Source organism: Macaca fascicularis, chromosome 11, assembly GCF_037993035.2.
Source record: "Macaca fascicularis isolate 582-1 chromosome 11, T2T-MFA8v1.1".
In the NCBI taxonomy this organism is placed as follows: Eukaryota; Metazoa; Chordata; class Mammalia; order Primates; family Cercopithecidae; genus Macaca; species Macaca fascicularis.
This window is the reverse complement of record NC_088385.1, coordinates 127,196,262-127,215,814: the sequence shown is the minus strand read 5'-3', so window position 1 is coordinate 127,215,814 and position 19,553 is coordinate 127,196,262. Positions and strand designations below refer to the sequence as shown.

Genomic DNA, 19,553 nt, shown 5'->3' with positions numbered 1-19,553 from the left:
ATCTCAGAGTCGGGCAAGGTGCCTCATTCCTGAAATCCCAGCAATTTAGGAGGCCAGGGTGGGAGGATTGCTTGAGCCTAGGAGTTTGACATCAGCTAGGCAACATGGCAAAACCCCGTCTATATAAAAAGTACAAAAAATTAGCCTGGTATGGTGGTGTGCACCTGTAGTCCTAGCTACTTGGAAGGCTGAGGTGGGAGGATCGCTTCAGCCTGGCAGGTCAAGGCTGCAATGAACTGAGATTGCTCCACTGCACTCTAGCCTGGGCAACGGAGTGGGACTCCTTCTCAAAAAAAGATTTGATGGAGGTGGAAAAAAAAAAAAGATTTGATGGAGGTGAATTACTCTATGGATGTTTGTTGGCTAGTTTTCTAGGAAGAGGGAATGGCCAATGCAAAAGCCCCCAAGTTAAGCCTGCTCTGGAAAAGCAGCAGAGCATCATCGGGTGGAAAGCAAGTAAGTCAGGAGGAAAACATCTGAGATGATCAGAGTGGGCGTGAGGGGCAGATAGGTAGGGCCTTGTAGGTAGTTTAGATTTTAGGTTTTTACTCTGGAGGAAATGGAAAGTTTTGAGCAGATAAGGAGATGAGCTGACTTAGGTTTTTGTTTGTTTGTTTGTTTGTTTTTGAGACGGAGTCTCTCTCTGTCACGCAGGCTGGAGTGTAATGGTGCGATCTCAGCTCACTGCAGAGCTCACAGCTCCTGAGTTCAAGCAATTCTCCTGCCTCAGCCTCCTGAGCAGCTGGGATTACAGGCGTGCGCCACCCCCCCGGCTAATTTTTGTATTTTTAGTAGAGACGGGGTTTCGCCATGTTGGCCAGGTTGGTCTCGAACTCCTGACCTCCGATGATCCACCTGCCTCGTCCTTCCCAAGTGCTGGGAATATAGGCGTGAGCCACCGCGCCCGGCCAGATTTTAAAGATCCCTCTGTTTTGGTAGGAGGAAAAACAAACTAGAGAAGACAAGAGATCATTCGGTTTCTAAGCATGTGCAATTACGTCTCAGCTTCATCTCATGCCTTTCAGTTTGCCGAGCTCGCCAGGTGGCAGAGGGAACTGGAGACTCCGAATTCGCAGCTCCAGCTCCAGCCCCGCAGGTGGCAGCAGCTCAGAGCAAGCTCCTCCAACGCGAGGCAGCGCCTTCCTTCACTACCCTACTTTAAGGCGGCTTTCCGTTGGTTCGAGTGGCAGCGACATTATCCAATGGTTGCCTGTGTTCGTTCAGCTTTGTCGGACGGGCGATGGCTCCAGCCAATAGACAGGAGCGCTATCCGCGGTTTCTGATTGGCTATTTTGTTCGTATATAAAATGCACGCACGGGCGCGAGGCCCTTCTCTCACCAGGCGTCCTCGTGGAAGGTTGGTGCGCTGGCCAGATCGGCGTCTGGGGCGTCAGCGGGAAGCATGGAGGGGTCATTGGGGGATTTTGGGAACGTGGAGTCCTATCCTGTTCCGCCTGGGGCCTCGGTGGCGGCTTGCACGCCCCGAGATGGCGGCGGCTGCCCTAGGCAGAGCCGGCGGGCGCTTGCGCGTGTCTTGCTCCTCGTAGGCCCAGGACCGGGGAATGGGTGTCGGGGTGACCAGGCTTGAGCTCCCTCTCTCTCCTCAGTGACATCGTCTTTAAACCCTGCGTGGCAATCCCTGACGCACCGCCGTGATGCCCAGGGAAGACAGGGCGACCTGGAAGTCCAACTACTTCCTTAAGATCATCGTAAGTGCAGGGTGGGTCGCCTCTGCCCTTCATGTTGCCCCAGCGCAAATAGGGACAGTCAGCTGCCATGTGCTGAGGGTCTATTCAGTACCGGTTACTGAATTAGGCCATTTTCGGGAAAATCCTGTTTAGTTAACAATTTCCTGAGATAGGTCCCTTCTGTTGCAGATAAACAGGCTCAGGCAAGTTAAGTGGCTCCTAAGATGACAGCATTCATATCCAGGTCTGTCTGGCTTCCAAAAGAGCGCACGTTATACCTTTTTTGTTTTTTTTTTTTAACGGAGTCTCGATGTGTTGTCCAGGCTGGAGTGCAGTGGCTTGATCTTGGCTCACTGTAACCTCCGCCTCCCAGGTTCAAGCGATTCTCCTGCTTCAGCCTCCCAAGTAGCTGGGATGACAGGGGCGCGCCACCACACCCAGCTAATTTTTGTATTTTCAGTAGAGACGGGGATTCACCACGTTGGCCAGGATGGTCTCGATCTCTTGATCCTCATGGTCTGCCCGCCTCGGCCTCCCTAAGTGCTAGGATTATAGGTGTGAGCCACTGCGCCCAGCCGCACATTCTACTTTTACTGTATCTTTGAGAAGGTCTGAGGCCAGTAGTGACTCATTGTAAGGAAGCAAGTTGTTGCATATTTAGGACCTGTCAGTCAAGAAACTTAAGTGTCCAGTGACTTGGATGGCCTTTGAGGTGGGTCTTCCTTGCCCAGAAACGCTGACTGTACTGCGCTTAAGCAATTAGGCAGCATTGTAGAGCATAGCTTGTATTACGTTTTCCCACACTTAAAAGGTTTTCAGACACAAAACTCGAAAGAATTGTACAACAATCAGGATATACACGTCTAGATTCTTTTTACAAGTAATAACGTTGCTTAACGTTGTGCTTTGAATGCTGTGAGTCTAGCCCTCTTGACCAGCTTATTTGGAACATTCCTTTTTTTATCCTGATAACCATTTTAGTGAATCGGAAACCTCCCTCGTAATTAGGAAAAATAAAAAAAAAAACTAAGTAAAAAAGGAAAGGCCGGGCGCGGTGGCTCAAGCCTGTAATCCCGGCACTTTGGGAGGCCGAGACGGGCGGATCACGAGGTCAGGAGATCGAGACCATCCTGGCTAACACAGTGAAACCCTGTCTTTACTAAAAAGACAAAAAAACTAGCCGGGCGAGGTGGCGGGCGCCTGTAGTCCCAGCTGCACTCCAGCCTGGGGGACAGAGCGAGACTCCATCTCCAAAAAAAAAAAAAAAATTAAAGGAAAAACTCCTTGATAGAATGTAGAAACCTGATTTTCAGCATTCATATCCAGCAAACCAGTCATCCAGTTTGGCAGTGTTACAACGTAGCTCCCACTCTCCCTCTGACTTCAAAAGCTTAGAAGAAAGGGAGTGAGAAGGAAACAAATTGTGGGGTTCAGTTTCTCCTGGCATTTTTTTCCCTCTTTCTTCCTGTTAAACTTGGCTCCTCTGACTTGTTTTTTGTAGCAACTATTGGATGATTATCCGAAATGTTTCATCGTGGGAGCGGACAATGTGGGCTCCAAGCAGATGCAGCAGATCCGCATGTCCCTTCGAGGGAAGGCCGTGGTGCTGATGGGCAAGAACACCATGATGCGCAAGGCCATCCGAGGGCACCTGGAAAACAACCCAGCTCTGGAGAAGTCAGTTCCACTGGCAGTTTTGTCCTCCCTCCCCAGTGCCCGTCTCCCTCTTCCTGGAGAATGGTGCTGAAAGGTGATTTTCTCCTGTAAACTTCTCTTTGCAGACTGCTGCCTCATATCCGGGGGAATGTGGGCTTTGTGTTCACCAAGGAGGATCTCACTGAGATCAGGGACATGTTGCTGGCCAATAAGGTAAGGGGACAATTGAGTTGGCTAAAGAGATTTTGTAGTTGCTTCTTAAAGCAAAATGGACCATTCTCAGGTTGTATGAGTGGAGAGGCTTTTCTCACTGTTTGTTGTCTTTGTCAGGTGCCAGCTGCTGCCCGTGCTGGTGCCATTGCTCCATGTGAAGTCACTGTGCCAGCCCAGAACACTGGACTCGGGCCCGAGAAGACCTCCTTTTTCCAGGCTTTAGGTATCACCACTAAAATCTCCAGGGGCACCATTGAAATCCTGGTGAGTGGACCTGGTTTGCCTGTGCTAATCAGGCAAATGGGGGGCTGCTTTTAGTGGCCATGGGTCTGTTGGTTGTCCAGGTGTTTACTGCCCCACTGTTACCTTGTTCAGAGTGATGTGCAGCTGATCAAGACTGGAGACAAAGTGGGAGCCAGCGAAGCCACGCTGCTGAACATGCTCAACATCTCCCCCTTCTCCTTTGGGCTGGTCATCCAGCAGGTGTTTGACAATGGCAGCATCTACAATCCTGAAGTGCTTGACATCACAGAGGAAACTCTGCATTCTCGCTTCCTGGAGGTACATGCTCTCAGCCTTGCCCCCTCTTACACTGATGGTTGAGAGCATGACAGGGGTCAGACTGAGTCCCTGTAACCAAGGACTGTGTTTTCATCTGTCTACCTGCCTCATCTGTAAAATGTCAATAACAACATAAGATTGTTGAAGGATTTAATGAATTAATGGATGTAAAGTCTTAGAACAGTGCTGGGCTGTTATTCTAGGGCCAGGAATAAGACTGTCAAATTTTGCCATCAAAATGCCCTTTAAGAGGCGGAGGTTGTGGTGAGCCGACATGGTGCCACTGCACTCCAGCCTGAGTGACAGAGTGAGACTCTGTCTAAAAAAAAAATGCCCTTTAGGCCGGGCGCGGTGGCTCAAGCCTGTAATCCCAGCACTTTGGGAGGCCGAGACGGGCGGATCACAAGGTCAGGAGATCGAGACCATCCTGGTTAACATGGTGAAACCCCGTCTCTACTAAAAAATACAAAAAACTAGCCGGCCGAGGTGGCGGACGCCTGTAGTCCCAGCTACTCGGGAGGCGGAGGCAGGAGAATGGCGTGAACCCGGGAGGCGGAGCTTGCAGTGAGCTGAGATCAGGCCACTGCACTCCAGCCTGGGTGACAGCGCAAGACTCTCTCAAAAAAAAAAAAAAAATGCCCTTTAAATAATGAATAATAGTGATAGAAAATTTTTTTCTTGGATAAACCATAAATTGAAATTAATGTATATAATTAGATATTATTAGCTACTCTGCGGTAGCTTCATTTACTTGTTGAAAGTTTGACTAGTGAATGAAATTCACATCTGGAAATAGTTGAACATTTTCATTCATGGAACTCAATGGCGATGTTAGTCATTTATGCTTTTCACTATGGTGGCTTTGGAAGTAAATGCCATCAATAATGGTATACAGAACACCTGGGTTTGGAGTAAGGGCAAAATTCATTTGATGGGTCTGAATTGGTATGAGATGACGTGGCCTCTCGAGACTGAGCTGCCAGCCTGGCAATTATTGTCTGCCAAGGGTTCTCTTTATTAAGCTTTACTTGGACTTCCTTTCCTGTAGGGAATCTCACGTAAAATGAAATCTTCCCTCCCCCAGGGTGTCCGCAATGTTGCCAGTGTCTGTCTGCAGATCGGCTACCCAACTGTTGCATCAGTACCCCATTCTATCATCAACGGGTACAAACGAGTCCTGGCCTTGTCTGTGGAGACGGATTACACCTTCCCACTTGCTGAAAAGGTAAAAGGATCCCACCAGGACCACAGTGGGCCTGACTGTGACAAATTAGGGTGACATATGGTGGCCTAAAGTGCCTTTACAGTTGTATTTTATATAGCAGATAATTTTGTGAGGATATTTGAGAAGTTGGGGGGCAGGGAAGGCGTTTCTCACTTGAGAAATGACAAGAGACCCAAAGGGGGTTAATGGGCAAGAGCTGGGCCTTAGGATTCCCCCCTCACTAGGCCATACCCAAGCTGTCCTGCTTGGCCATTTGAGACAGGCAAGGCTTCACACTAACTGTGATATTGTTGCTCCTTAAACTCTACCATGGCAGGAGGGTGGGTAGTAGGGAGTGTGGATGACCATTTTGACCACTTCTCCCTCCCTTCAGGTCAAGGCCTTCTTGGCTGATCCATCTGCCTTTGTGGCTGCTGCCCCTGTGGCTGCTGCCACCACAGCTGCTCCTGCTGCTGCTGCTGCAGCCCCAGCTAAGGTTGAAGCCAAGGAAGAGTCGGAGGAGTCGGACGAGGATATGGGATTTGGTCTCTTTGACTAATCACCAAAAAGCAACCAACTTAGCCAGCTTTATTTGCAAAACAAGGAAATAAAGGCTTACTTCTTTAAAAAGTCTCTGGACTCTTAATTTTGTATTTTTTTTTTTTCCTTTTTGATACAGGGTCTGGCTGTTGCCCAGGCTGGAGTGCGGTGGTGTAACTACAACTCACTGCACCCTCGAACTCTTGGGGTCAAGGGGATCCTCCTATCTCAGCCTTCCAAGTAGCTGGGACTACAGGCACACACCATGACGCTCAGCTACTAATTTTGTAGAGATGTTGCACAAGCTGGTCTCATTCCTGGCTTCAAGGAATCCTCCCGCCTCAGCCTCCCAAAGTGCTAGGATTATAGGCTTGAGCCACCGTGTGCCTGGCCCTTAATTTTGAGGCTTTATAGTGCCATATGCTAGAAACCAAAGCCATGGTGAAACCATAGAGCTTTGTATTTAGGTGTTGATGTTTGGGTAACCTCTTTGTATCTAAATGAAGCTACCGGTCAAACATCCTGTATGGTTTTCTAGACACAGTTGTAACTGTATTACACTAGAATTGCTATTTCCATGGCCACTGCAGTAGAGTAGGTTTAGTGCCAGCTGAGATAGGCACCTGGTGGATGCTAGGGCCAGTCCCATAGAGCAGTTTTTCAAACTGGATGGTGCTCCAACTCATTAGTAGGTGGTGAACAGTTTGTATTTTTGAGACAGTCTCACCCTGTTGCCCAGACTGGGGTGCAGTGGCTTGGTCTTCACTCAATGCAACCTCCGCCTCCTGGGTTCAAGCGATTCTCCTGCTTCAGCCTCCCAAGACGCTGGAATTACCACAGGCAGCTGCCACCATACCTGGCAATTTTTTTTTTTTTTTTGGTTTTTTTTTTTTGAGACAGTCTCACTCTGTCACCCAGGCTGGAGCACAATGGCAGTCTCAGCTCACTGCATCCTCTGCCTCCTAGGTTCAAGCTGTTCTCCCACCTCAGCCTCCCAAGTAGCTGGGACTACAGGCATGTGCCATCACACCTGGCTAATTTTTGTATTTTTAGTAGAGACAGGGTTTCACTATGTTGGCCAGGCTGGTCTTGAACTCCTGATCTTGTGATCCGCCTGCCTCGGCCTCCCAAAGTGCTGGGATTACAAGCGTGAGCCGCTGCACCTGGCTTTTTTTTTTTTTTTTTTTGGTATTTTTAGTAGAGACAGTAGAGAGTCCTGTTGACAAGGCTGGTCAGGAAATCCTGACATCAGGTTGATCCACCCACTTCAGCCTACCAAAGTGCTGGGATTACGGCGTGTGCCACCATGCTTGCCCCCAGTATTTAAAGAGAAAGCATCTGCTGAGAACAGGTGCTTTGTTGTGATTCCTGTATTTCACTTACAGATCTGTCTGCCGGAACATGGTATGTTCATTCTAACTAGGTCTGTGTCAAAGGTTTGAAAGTCACTGCTAACAGGGCCGACAACTAAGCTGTGAGGACCCTATTCTCTAAATTGCAGCCACATCTGCAAGTAGCCTCCTGCCTCAAAACTCCCAGCCTGGGGCATCCAGCATTTCCCCAGGGCAGGGGCCTCCTTCAGTTCTGAACCTTCCCTGATCTCCGTATCTACCCATGTTTGCTAACCCTGTACAAGTCATCCGTCAACTGAACTACAAACTGAGGACAAAAGACTAGTTCGCTGACTCTTTTACCTAGTTTTTAGTTTCTGCTATCTAGGAAGCAACACTTGTTTTTCTAAAGAACGTAGTCATCACTCAGGAAAGGCCCATTTAAGGCTGGCCCTGCGGGCTGGAAGTGGGTCAGGGGCTGCAAGGCGGGCTCATAGCGTTACACACGCGGGCTCACCACGTTACAAGCTCTAGTCTCCCACGAGGCGCCTGGGGCTGAAGAGAGGGCCCTGGGGAGGAGGCCTTGTGGCTCCGGCGCGGGCCAACTTCAAGCCCGTGATCCGGCTGCCCGGGCTGCAGCGGCCGCCGTCCCGCCCGGTGGCGCCAACCCGGGGCCCTGCCCCAGCTGTCTACCGGCCTCGCCCTGCCGCGTGGGCCTCGCTGTGACCCGGAAGAGCTCCGGAAGCGGTTCCGGAGTCAGCCCCGGCAGGATGGCGGCGGACACGCAGGTGAGGCGGGCGGCTGCGGGGCCAACGGGGCCAGGGACTGGGTGCGGATGGTGGCCGTCGGGTGGGGCCGCTCTCGCTCCTCGGCTTAGGGGCGCTGGGGGTGGTGGCCGTGGAGGGCGTAGTCTCGGGGCCGTCTCAGGCCGGACTCTCACGGCTGCGGGCTTGGCCCGGCCGGGGCGGCGCAGGCAGACCGCGAGCTCGAGGAGTCCGGGGCTCCCCTCTCGACTTCGGCAGCTGGAGCTCGGCGGGGCCTTTGCCCGACCCCGGAGTTGCAAAAGTTCACTTTACCGAGCCTCTGCTTCTTCTCTCCAAACCCCTCCGCTGTGAGCCCCGGGCCAATGCCAAGTCTTCGTTAAACTTTGTATTCAGCAGATGTTCTTTGAGTGTAGACTTTGGATTCATACAGATCTGGGCTTGAGTTCCTGCTCGTCGATTTCTGTGACATGCAAAACAAGTGACTTAACCCCGCCAAGTCTGCCTTTGCATCTATAAAATGAGGTTAAAACAATACTTATCTTAAAAGGTTGTTGTGAAGGTTCAGTGAGATAAAATAGGGCTTGATATCAGATACAGGGTTAGTGAAAAGAACTGTGTCCTGCCCAGGAAGAGTCTTGTCACCCTTGAGTGTTACCTGTGGGTACCTTGTACTTCAGGAAGGACTTGGGAAAACCTTTTCCTCCACCCAGTTGTGGTTATGTTTTAAGGTGAAAAGACATTGTTATGGGGCAGGGGAAAAACAGGTGTGTAAAGGACAGCTGGGCTGATTTGGGGTCTCCAGGGTGATGGGATTGATTTTTATGAGTAGGCCCAGAAAATGACCACTTAACTTGAACATTCAAAAAGACATTTATTGAGACTCTGGTATGCAGGTGGCTGATGTTCAGATTATGTTGTGCTGAATCCTAGAAAGAAAAGCTTAGTATGAGCGGGTTAGGGGAATACATGCTGAATATTTAACACTGATACTTGAGGAAGAATCTTCTCTAGAGCTGCAATGTCCAGTATGGCAGCCACATGGCTACTTAAGTTTGTTAAAATTAAGTGAAATAAAAAAATTCAGTTTTTGGCTGGGCGTGGTGGCTCACCCTGTAATCCCAGCACTTTTGGAGGCCGAGGTGGATGGATCACCCTTGAGGTCAGGAGTTTTCGACCAGCCTGACCTATATGGCAAAACCCTGTCTCTACTAAAAATGCAAAAATTAGCCGGGTGTGGTGGTGCATGTCTGTAATTCCAGCTACTGAGGAGGCTGAGGCATGAGAATCGCTTGAACCGAGAGGCAGAGGTTGCAGTAAGCCAAGATTGCGCCACTGCGCTCCAGCCTGAGCAACAAGAGCGGGGACTGTGTCTCAAAAAAAACAAAAAAAAATTCGTTCTTCACTTCTACCAGCCACATTTCAGTGCACAGTTAGCTGCATGTAGCCAGCAGCTACTGCATTGGGTGATGCATGATAATGTTTCTGTATTTTATAATTTTTGTATTTTTAGTAGAGGGGGGTTTCTCCATGTTGGCCAGGCTGGTCTCGATCTCCTGACCTCAGGTGATCCTCCCGCCTTGACCTCCCGAAGTGCGAGTCACCATGCCCGGCCTGAGATTATTTTATTTTGTTTTTTGAGATGGAATTCCTCTCTAGGCTGGAGTGCAATGGTACAATCTCAACTCACTGCAACCTCCGCCTCCCAGGTTCAGGCAATTCTCCTGCCTCAGCTTCCCGAGTAGCTGGGATTACAGGCATGCGCCACCACGCCCGGCTAATTTTTGTAGTTTTTGTAGAGACAGGTTTCACCATGTTGGGCGGGCTGGTCTCAAAGTTCTGACCTCAAGCAGTCTGCCTGCCTCGGCCTCCCAAAGTGCTGGGATTACAGGCATGAGCCACCGTGCCTGACCTTGTCTTCAGTATTCTAAAGGAAAAGGATTTCAACCTAGAATTCTGTATTTGGCCAGAACATTTTCATACTTGCAAGGAGTTTACAAAATGGAGGATGTGCTTCACCTAAACACAAGAAAGTACATGTTCAGGGTGATAAACTGTGCCCCAGCTGTAGAGGATCACATGCCTAATTGGGGCAGGTCAGAAAACTGGGAGAGATTTCCTTAGGAAGGTGGAATTTGATGGAATACCTGATCTGACTAAATGTACTGAGATTTAGACAAATGGCAAAAAGCTTGGGGTTTAATTATTTATAAGAACAGATTTAGGCCGGGCGCGGTGGCTCAAGCCTGTAATCCCAGCACTTTGGGAGGCCGAGACGGGCGGATCACGAGGTCAGGAGATCGAGACCATCCTGGTGAACACAGTGAAACCCCGTCTCTACTAAAACTACAAAAAACTAGCCGGGCGAGGTGGCGGGCGCCTGTAGTCCCAGCTACTCGGGAGGCTGAGGCAGGAGAATGGCGGGAACCCGGGAGGCGGAGCTTGCAGTGAGCTGAGATCAGGCCACTGCACTCCAGCCTGGGCGACAGAGCGAGACTCCGTCTCAAAAAAAAAAAAAAAAAAAAAAAAAGAACAGATTAAAAAAAAAAAAAGTCAAACTGAAGCATGGTGGGAAAGGGTAATTATTAACACCAGGGACATAAAAAGGCTGGGAAGAATAAGAGTTTATTAAATGGATGTTGAATGCCCTTTACATATAATGTAATCACTGACTACTTACCTAGACTATATCATGAAACTGGGGATTTCCACTGGGGAAATGGGGAGAGTGTGCGATGGGGTCAGAGCAGGAAAGGGAGCTATGGTGGAAAGGTAGCAAAACTGAAAAATCAAGAAGCTCACGCAAGTTACCTCCATAGTTAGAGATACTTAGATATATGGAGGTAACTACCCAAATACCCACTAGATCAACCTAAGGGTTGTCCATGGAGAGTGAGGGCAAGGGACTGGTTTTTATGGCAGACCTCTCAGAACTTTTTGGTTTTGACTTATGTGTATCTATGACAAAATACTTTTTTTTTTTTTTTTTGAGACGGAGTCTTGCTCTGTCGCCCAGGCTGGGGTGCAGTGGTGCGATCTTGGCTCACTGCAACCTCCGCCTCCCGGGTTCACGCCATTCTCCGGCCTCAGCCTCTTGAGTAGCTGGGACTACAGGTGCCCGCCACCACACCCGGCTAATTTTTTGTATTTTTAGTAGAGACGGGGTTTCACTGTGTTAGCCAGGATGGTCTCAATCTCTTGACCTCGTGATCTGCCTGCCTCAGCCTCCCAAAGTGCTGGGATTACAAGCGTGAGCCACCACACCCAGCCAAAAACAAAAGACATTTTAAAGTTAAAACAATACATCATTTACGTAGAAGACAGTTTTGGACGTTGCCAATAGAATTATGGCAGGGATTTAAGCATGAAAAACTCAGCATTGTTTCATTTCTGCGTGTACACTTGCCTCTTATGCTACTGATAAGGCCTGCCTGTGAAATACCCTCAAAAGAAAAAGATGATGACCCCACTTTGTTAAGTTACATGAGCTTTATCATGCCCTGCTCTACGGCTTGTGAACCCACAGCCTGCCCACTTGGTAGCTTGTAGAATATTGCTCAGGAGCAGATTTTCAGGGATGTTTGCAAACTGCCCCCAGTCACTGGGTCTTATGCTTATGTCCGTACGCTGGGGACTGCATCTGTGGTAACTCGATGACTGTCGAAAGCTAAAGATTTGTTAGCATCAGTTTATAGACCTGTTTGGTTTCAAGGTTAGTTTCAAAAACGCAGGTGCTATGGCTCTCAACTCCACTCTGAGCAGTGACTTCCTCTGTAAAGTGGGGATGCTGATGCCTCCCTTGCAGGCTTATTGGTAGTAGTAGCCAACTTTATGCTTGGGATGAGAGTAGACGCCCCTTATACACAATCTCATTTAATCTCCGTAGCAGTCATATGAGGTAACTGCTATTGTCCGCATCTCGTAGATGAAAAAACTAAAGATCAGGGGAGTGACATTATTTGACTGTTTCCACAGCTAGTAAAAGGCAGAGCTGGGATCCAATCTCCTAACCTTTCATGTTTTAGCCAGTGTGCTTATCCTCTGCCAGCGAGTTGCCAGGACGCTGACATTCCCCTTACGGGGAGGTTAAAGTGAGATAACGTAAAGGGAACATGCTTGGCATGTACTAGGCCCTTGCTAGATTTTGGGTAGTTCTGAAGGGATATTTTCTGTTCAGAGGTCTTTGCCTTTCCTCTTATTGCCCAAGTTTAAGTAAGGTATATTGAGTTGTTGACTAGTTGAATTAAAGCAGTACATCTCAAGTGGGAGTGATTTTGCCTCCCAGGAGACATTTGACAGTGTCACAACTGGGGTGGGTGGGGGAGATGGGCTGCTACTGATGTCGAGTGGGTAGAGACCTGGAATGCTGCTAAAAACACAGCCCCCCACAACAAGAATTACCCGGCCCAAAATGTCTGAGTGGGGAGGTTGAGAAACCCCAGGTTAGAGAGATCCCCGAATTCTACACCCACCCCTCAACACAAACATTGTTTTATAGTCTGACTGGTGAAATTTTCTCTGTCGCTTGGCCTTCACAGGTTTCTGAGACACTAAAGCGTTTTGCAGGGAAGGTGACAACAGCCAGTGTAAAGGAACGGAGAGAAATCCTCAGTGAACTTGGGAAGTGTGTTGCTGGAAAAGGTATTTATTTGTCATCCATGTACCCTGGACAATATTCTTTTTTTTCTTTTTCTTTTTTTTTTTTTTTGAGACGGAGTCTCGCTCTGTCACCCAGGCTGGAGTGCAGTGGCCGGATCTCAGCTCACTGCAAGCTCTGCCTCCCGGGTTCCCGCCATTCTCCTGCCTCAGCCTCCCGAGTAGCTGGGACTACAGGCGCCCGCCACCTCGCCCGGCTAAGTTTTTTTTTGTATTTTTAGTAGAGACGGGGTTTCACTGTGTTAGCCAGGATGGTCTCGATCTCCTGACCTCGTGATCCGCCCGTCTCGGCCTCCCAAAGTGCTGGGATTACAGGCTTGAGCCACCGCGCCCGGCCTTCTTTTTTTTTTTAAGATGGAGTCTCGCTCTGTCGCCCAGGCTGGAGTGCAGGGACCGGATCTCAGGTCACTGCAAGCTCCGCCTTCCGGGTTTACGCCATTCTCCTGCCTCAGCCTCCCGAGTAGCTGGGATTACAGGCGCCCGCCACCTTGCCCGGCTAGTTTTTTTTTTTTTTTTTTTTTTTTTTTTGAGACGGAGTCTCGCTCTGTCGCCCAGGCTGGAGTGCAGTGGCGCGATCTTGGCTCACTGCAAGCTCTGCCTCCCGGGCCCACGCCATTCTCCTGCCTCAGCCTCCCGAGTAGCTGGGACCACAGGTGCCCGCCACCACACCCGGCTAATTTTTTGTATTTTTAGTAGAGACGAGGTTTCACCGTGTTAGCCAGGAAGGTCTCGATCTCCTGACCTTGTGATCCGCCCGCCTCAGCCTCCCAAAGTGCTGGGATTACAGGCGTGAGCCACCACGCCCGGCTGTTTTTTGTATTTTTTTAGTAAAGACGGGGTTTCACCGTGTTCGCCAGGATGGTCTCGATCTCCTGACCTCGTGATCCGCCCGTCTCGGCCTCCCAAAGTGCTGGGATTACAGGCTTGAGCCACCGGGCCCGGCCTTTTTTTTCTTTTTTTTTTGAGAGAGTCTCGCACTGTCGCCCTGGCTGAAGTGCAATGACATGATCTCAGCTCACTGCAACCTCCACCTCCTGGGTTCAAGCGATTCTCCTGCCCTCAGCCTCCCAAGTAGCTGGGATTACAGGTGCCCACCACCACACCTCGCTAATTTTTGTATTTTTAGTAGAGATGGGATTTCACTGTGTTGGCCAGGCTGGTCTTGAATGACAGTGTTCCATATAAAAAATAAATTGCGTGGTTTTTTTTTTTCTTTTCTTCTTCTTTTCGAGACAGAGTCTTATGATATTGCCCAGGCTGGAGTGCAGTGGCATGCTCTCGGCCCACTACAACCTCCACCTTGCTGGTTCAGGTGATTCTCATGCTTCACCCTCCCCAGTAGCTGGGATTACAGGTGTGTACCATCACACCCAGCTAATTTTCGTTTTTTTTTTTTTTTTTTTTTTTTTTTTTGAGACGGAGTCTCGCTGTGTCGCCCAGGCTGGAGTGCAGTGGCCGGATCTCAGCTCACTGCAAGCTCTGCCTCCCGGGTTTTTACGCCATTCTCCTGCCTCAGCCTCCCGAGTAGCCGGGACTACAGGCGCCCGCCACCTCGCCCGGCTAGTTTTTTGTATTTTTTAGTAGAGACAGGGTTTCACCGTGTTAGCCAGGATGGTCTCGAACTCCTGACCTCGTGATCCGCCCGTCTCGGCCTCCCAAAGTGCTGGGATTACAGGCTTGAGCCTAATTTTCGTATTTTTAATAGAGATAGGGTTTCACCATGTTGGCCAGGCTGGTCCTGAACTTCTGACCTCAAGTGATCCCCCTCCCTCGGCCTCTCAAGATGCTGGGATTTCACGCATGAGCCACTGGGCCCAACTGAAATTGTTTCTTTAGAACCATGGCCTTGGCTAGGCACGGTGGCTCACGCCTGTAATCCTAGCACTTTGGGAGGCTGAGGTGGGCAGATCACAATGTCAGGGGTTCGAGACCAGCCTGGCCAACATGGTGAAACCCCATCTCTACTAAAAAAAAAAAATACAAAAATTAGCCAGGTGTGGTGGTGTGCACCTGTAATCCTAGCTACTCGGGAGGCTGAGGCAGGAGAATTGCTTGAACCCACGAGGTGGACGTGGCAGTGAGCCGAGGTTGTGCCACCGCACTCCAGCCTGGGCAACAAAGTGAGACTCTGTCTCAAAAAAAAAAAAAAAAAAAAAAGCCCAGGTGCAGTGGCTCACGCCTGTAATCCCAACACTTTGGGAGCTGAGGCGGGTGGATCATGAAGCCAGGAGTTCGAGACCAGCCTGACCAACATGGTGAAACCCCGTCTCTACTAAGAACACAAAAATTAGCTGGGCATGGTGGCACGCATCTGTAATCCCAGCTACTCAGGAGGCTGAGGCAAGAGAATTGCTCGAACCTGGGAGGCAATGGAGGTTGCAGTGAGCTGAGATTGTGCTACTGCACTCCAGCCTGGGTGACAGAGCAAGACTCCGTCTCAAAAAAAAGAACCATGGTCTTCTTCCCCTCTTCCTGCACAACTTCTGCCTTTACTTTATTTCCTTGCTATAACGTGAATTGAAACAGTTAAAACTTTTGGGTTAGTGGAGAGTTTATCTATTCAGGTGTGAAAGCTATTTACACTTTTAACCATTTTCATTGGAAATATTTTAAAAAGATAGCTAAAATCTTTCTCAGGTAGTATACTGAGTATAACAGTTTTTTTTTTTTTTTTGAGTTGGAGTCTCACTCTGTCGCCCAGGCTTGGGTGCAGTGGCGCGATCTCGGCTCACTGCAAGCTCTGCCTCCCAGGTTCATGCCATTCTGCCTCAGCCTCCTGAGTAGCTGGGACTACAGGTGCCTGCTACTTTTTTGTGTTTTTAGTAGAGATGGGGTTTCACTGTGTTAGCCAGGATGGTCTTGATCTCCTGACCTCGTGATCTGCCCACCCCGGCCTCCCAAAGTGCTGGGATTACAGGTGTGAGCCACCGCCCCCGACCAAAAATATTTCGTTTATGACTTGGGATATCATTTTTCCCAATCTGTGTTCCATGGAATTCAGCAACATGGTAGTAGGTGATTGTCCAATAAATAAAGGATTCCAAGATCAAATAAGTTGGGAGAGGTTTTTTGTTTTTTTTGTTTTTTTGTGAGACAGTCTTGCTCTGTCACCCAGCCTGGAGTGCTGTGGCACAACTTCGGCTCACTGCAACCTCCGCCTCCTGGGTTCAAGTGATTCTCCTGCCTCAGCCTCCTGAGTAGTTGGGATTACAGGCACATGCCACCATGGCCAGCTAATATTTGTATTTTTAGTAGAGATGGGATTTCACCATGTTGGCCAGGCTGGTCTCGAACTCCTGACCTCAGGTGATCCGCCTGCCTCGGCCTCCAAAAGTGCTGGGATTACAGGCGTGAGGCACTGCACCCAGCCTAGAGGTCATGTTTTTGATGCCCTCTTGGAATATTCACAGCAGCATGTTTTCATTTTATTAAGCTTCCTTGAATCCAGTGTTTTCTTTGAACCTCTTTTTTGCTGAAAATCTGTTCAGGGTCCGGGGAACTCATTTTGGGGAATGCTGAATATATCTAATTATCCTGATCTGCACCATAACCAAGGGATAGCTCTATGACTTATTAGAGTAAGACCATTTTACCTTCACTCAATAAATTCTAGGTTTTTTTTTTTTTTCATTTCTTTTGGTGTGTTTGTTTTTACTGTATAGCATTGGCTCTCAAAGTGTGGTTCCTGGACAGGCAACATCAGCATCATCTCGGAACTTGTTAGAAATAAAAATTCTCAGCTCCAATGGAGCAACTCAAATCAGAAATCCTGGAGGTGCTGTAATGCCAGCTACTTGGGAGGTTGAGAGGTAGGAGGATCGCTTGAGCCCGGGAGGTTGAGGCTGTAGTGGTCCATGATTGTGCCACTGCTTTCCAGCCTGGGTGACAGAGCGAGACCCTGTGTCTAAATAAATAAATAAATAAATAAATAAAAGGTTGAGCACAGAACCCAGTATCTGTGTTTTAACAAGTCCTTTAAGTGATTCCTATGTTGACTAAAGTTTGAAAATCATGGCCATGGCTGGGCTCGGTAGCTCACACCTATAATCCCAGCACTTTAGGAGGCCAAGGAGGATGGATCACCTGAGGTCAGGAGTTTAAGACCAGCCTGGCCAACATGGTGAAACCCCATCTCAACTAAAAATACAAAAAAATTAGCTGGGCGTGGTGGTGGACACCTGTAATCCCAGTTACTTAGGGAGGCTGAGGCAGGAGAACTGCTTGAACCCGGGAGGCGGAGGTTGCAGTGAGCTGAGATTGCGCCGTTGCACTCCAGCCTGGGCGACAAGAACGAAACTGTGTTTCGAAAAAAAGAGAAAGAAAATCATGGTCATATAAATTGGGCCTCCCTTTCTGTCCACCGTTACTTCCTATTTGTACCACTTCACCCAGCTTCTCATTTGCTGCTTCTGACCTACTTATGCCTAGTAAGATACCCAGGCTTGTAAACTTGCTGTTTGTGAGCATCTCAGAGATTCTCTTGTGTGTTAATGCTTCAATGCATGAGTTTTATGGAATCCTCAAAGGTTTTTCTGGTCACTTTCCCAGCAGAGCTCCCTAGTTAGAAAAGACAGCCATGTGATACCAATCTTTCTGGTCACAGGCCTCTAGTGCAGCAGTCAGTGATGAAGGGCTCAGACAGGCTGTGCCAGTTACAGGTTCTGTGACCTGCTTCAAGTTACTTCACCTCTCTGAGCCTGGTTTTTTGCTTTAAACGTGGAGATAGCAGTAGTACTTCCCTGATAGGTAGGAGTAAATGTAACGCATTGTCTGGCTATGGTAAGCTCACAGTGTACATTAGCTGTTGTTATTGTCATTGTCTTAGCCACAGCCTGTTTCTGGCCCCAGTCATTCTTTTCCCCAGTTAGTGAAATAGCCCCAAATCACATGGACCAATGCAGTGGTCAGAGCCCTGGGGAAACTGCGTCCCTGTACCTCATTCATTTCCTTTCCATCATTCAGGTGCCTGAAGTGTGAGGAATGGTATGGACCTCCTGCTCTCAGGTTCCTCCTACACCCAGCATAAGTCTGTCTTACACTGCAGGTTAAATTTCCTCCTCCTCAGAAGCTTCTCCCTTTTGTTTGCATGCTTCACTGTGGCATGCAGTACTTGTCACAGGTTAACTTTCCAACATTATTGAGCACTCTTTTTTTTTTTTGAGATGGGGCTCGCTCTGTCTCCCGGCCTGGAGTGCAGTGGCGCCATCTCTGCTCACTGCAGCCTCCACCTCCTGGGTTCAAGCGATTCTCCTTCAGTCTCTTGAGTAACTGGGATTACAGGCATGTGCCACCATGCCCAGGTAATTTTTGTATTTTTAGGAGAAACTGGGTTTCGCCGTGTTGGCCAGGCTGGTCTCAAACTCCTGGCCTCAAGTTATCCTCCCACCTTGGCCTCCCAAAGTGCTGGGATTGCAGGTGTGAGCCACTGTGCCCAGCCATATTAAACACTCTTGTTCAACCAAGAGTTGAACTCTTTCTACCCAGAGTTAGTGTATCTGTTTCACTCCAGAGTTAGGGTGTATCTATTTCACTCTGACTGGCTGGCTTGGTTTCCCGTTACTTGGTTTCTTCATTTAAAAATGGGCTTGATCCACGCGTCGTGGCTCACCTGTAATACTAGCACTTTGGGAGGCTGAGGCGGGTGAATCACGAGATCAGGAGTTTGAGACCAGCACTGCCAACATGGTGAAACCCCGTCTCTACTAAAAATACAAAAATTAACTGGGTGTGGTGGTGTGCACTTGTAGTCGCAGCTACTCGGGAGGCTGAGGCAGAAGAATCGCTTGAACCTGGGAGGCGAGGTTGCAGTGAGCCAAGATCGCACCACTGCACTCCAGCCGGGGCGGTAGAGCGATACTCTGTCTGAAAAATAAAAGCGGCGGGGGGGGGGGCTTGATAACAGTGCCTACCTTATATGGATTAAGTGAGTTAATGTGTATAAATTATCTAGAGCAAGGTCTGGCATCTTGTTAGCACTAAGAGCTGGGGTGTTATTAGTCCTCCTCTTTTCTTCCTTATGTGTTCTGAATAGGTATTATGCCTTCTTAATCCTGCACTCCACATGTATCTCCCTCTCTTTCCATTTTTCCACAGCCTCCTAATCTGTCAGACCAAGCTTATGTGTCCTTCAGACTTTCAGAAACTCTCCAGTTATAGGTGTTCTTCCCTCTTCTGGTCCCTCATAGTACTTCAATGTTGTACTGTTTTTAAAACTGTTTATTAGAATGTGTGTAAAGAAAGGTACACCTCCTAATCAAACAGCTCACTGATTCATCACATATTAAACACCAGTATAACCAGCACCCAGTTCAAGTAGAATCATTCCAGCACTCCTGAACCTCCACTTGATGGCATGTGAGGTTTCAAGGCCACTTGTATTTTCTTAGTTTCATTCATTTAGCAAATGTCTACCCAAAGCTTTTCTGTGCCAGGCATTTTCCTAGAGTCCTGTTTTGTTGTTGCTTTTTCCTCTTGGGGAGGAAAGTCTTAAATATATGGGGAGTGCCCAGTGGGCTGAGATCGTGTCTGGCAGGATACCTGACTCCAGCAGCTTATCAAGTCATTTTTATTGACTAATCTCTGTGTAATCTTTGGTTTCAGATCTGCCAGAGGGAGCAGTGAAGGGGCTCTGTAAATTGTTCTGCTTGACTCTGCATCGATACAGGTGAGTCCCAGCCAAACAGAGAGGGGATTAGGATAGTGGTTAGAGCCCAGGTTAGAGCCAGACGGCCTGGTGCCAAATCTGGGCTATATCACGTCCTAGCTGTTAGATCCTGGGCAAGTTACTTAACCTCTCTGTGCCTCAGTTTCCTTGTCTGCAGAATGGGGATGATGCCATTCTCTATCTCATGGGTGGTTGGTAGTAAGCGTGAGGTGCTTGGAACAGTTGCCTGCTGTGCCATAGTGGTCAGTGTGTGTATGCTGCCATTAGTCATGTGTGTTA

General features: G+C 48.8%; 2 protein-coding genes across 7 annotated transcripts in view; both read left to right on the top strand.

Annotated features, from left to right (window-relative positions):
• Window positions 1-1,329: 1,329 nt before the first annotated feature.
• On the top strand, window positions 1,330-5,952 carry RPLP0 (ribosomal protein lateral stalk subunit P0). The gene is made up of 8 exons (XM_045366664.2): window positions 1,330-1,357; window positions 1,608-1,709; window positions 3,190-3,365; window positions 3,470-3,557; window positions 3,675-3,821; window positions 3,933-4,118; window positions 5,203-5,343; window positions 5,717-5,952. The coding sequence occupies exons 2-8, from the start codon at window positions 1,656-1,658 to the stop codon at window positions 5,879-5,881; spliced, it is 957 nt and encodes a 318-aa protein (XP_045222599.1). The 5' UTR covers window positions 1,330-1,357; window positions 1,608-1,655; the 3' UTR covers window positions 5,882-5,952.
• Window positions 5,953-7,951: 1,999 nt separating this feature from the next.
• Window positions 7,952-19,553, top strand: part of GCN1 (GCN1 activator of EIF2AK4) — a 68,216-nt gene continuing 56,614 nt past the window's right edge. For all 6 annotated transcript variants that reach the window (XR_012420742.1, XR_012420744.1, XR_012420743.1 and 3 more), the window contains exons 1-3: window positions 7,952-7,981; window positions 12,493-12,595; window positions 19,211-19,274. Coding sequence is in view for 3 of the 6 variants with exons in the window: in XM_005572388.5 (XP_005572445.3) it covers window positions 7,964-7,981; window positions 12,493-12,595; window positions 19,211-19,274 (185 nt within the window). In the remaining 3 variants the exon portion in view is untranslated. The remainder of the gene's footprint in view (window positions 7,982-12,492; window positions 12,596-19,210; window positions 19,275-19,553) is intronic.

Bases quoted from the DNA above. Each gene is read 5' to 3' on its own strand.
- RPLP0 (XM_045366664.2), top strand. From the start codon at position 1,656: ATGCCCAGGGAAGACAGGGCGACCTGGAAGTCCAACTACTTCCTTAAG. The intron at 1,710-3,189 runs GTAAGTGCAGGG...TGTTTTTTGTAG, and splicing joins ACTACTTCCTTAAGATCATC to CAACTATTGGATGATTATCC. The intron at 3,822-3,932 runs GTGAGTGGACCT...TACCTTGTTCAG, and splicing joins GGGGCACCATTGAAATCCTG to AGTGATGTGCAGCTGATCAA.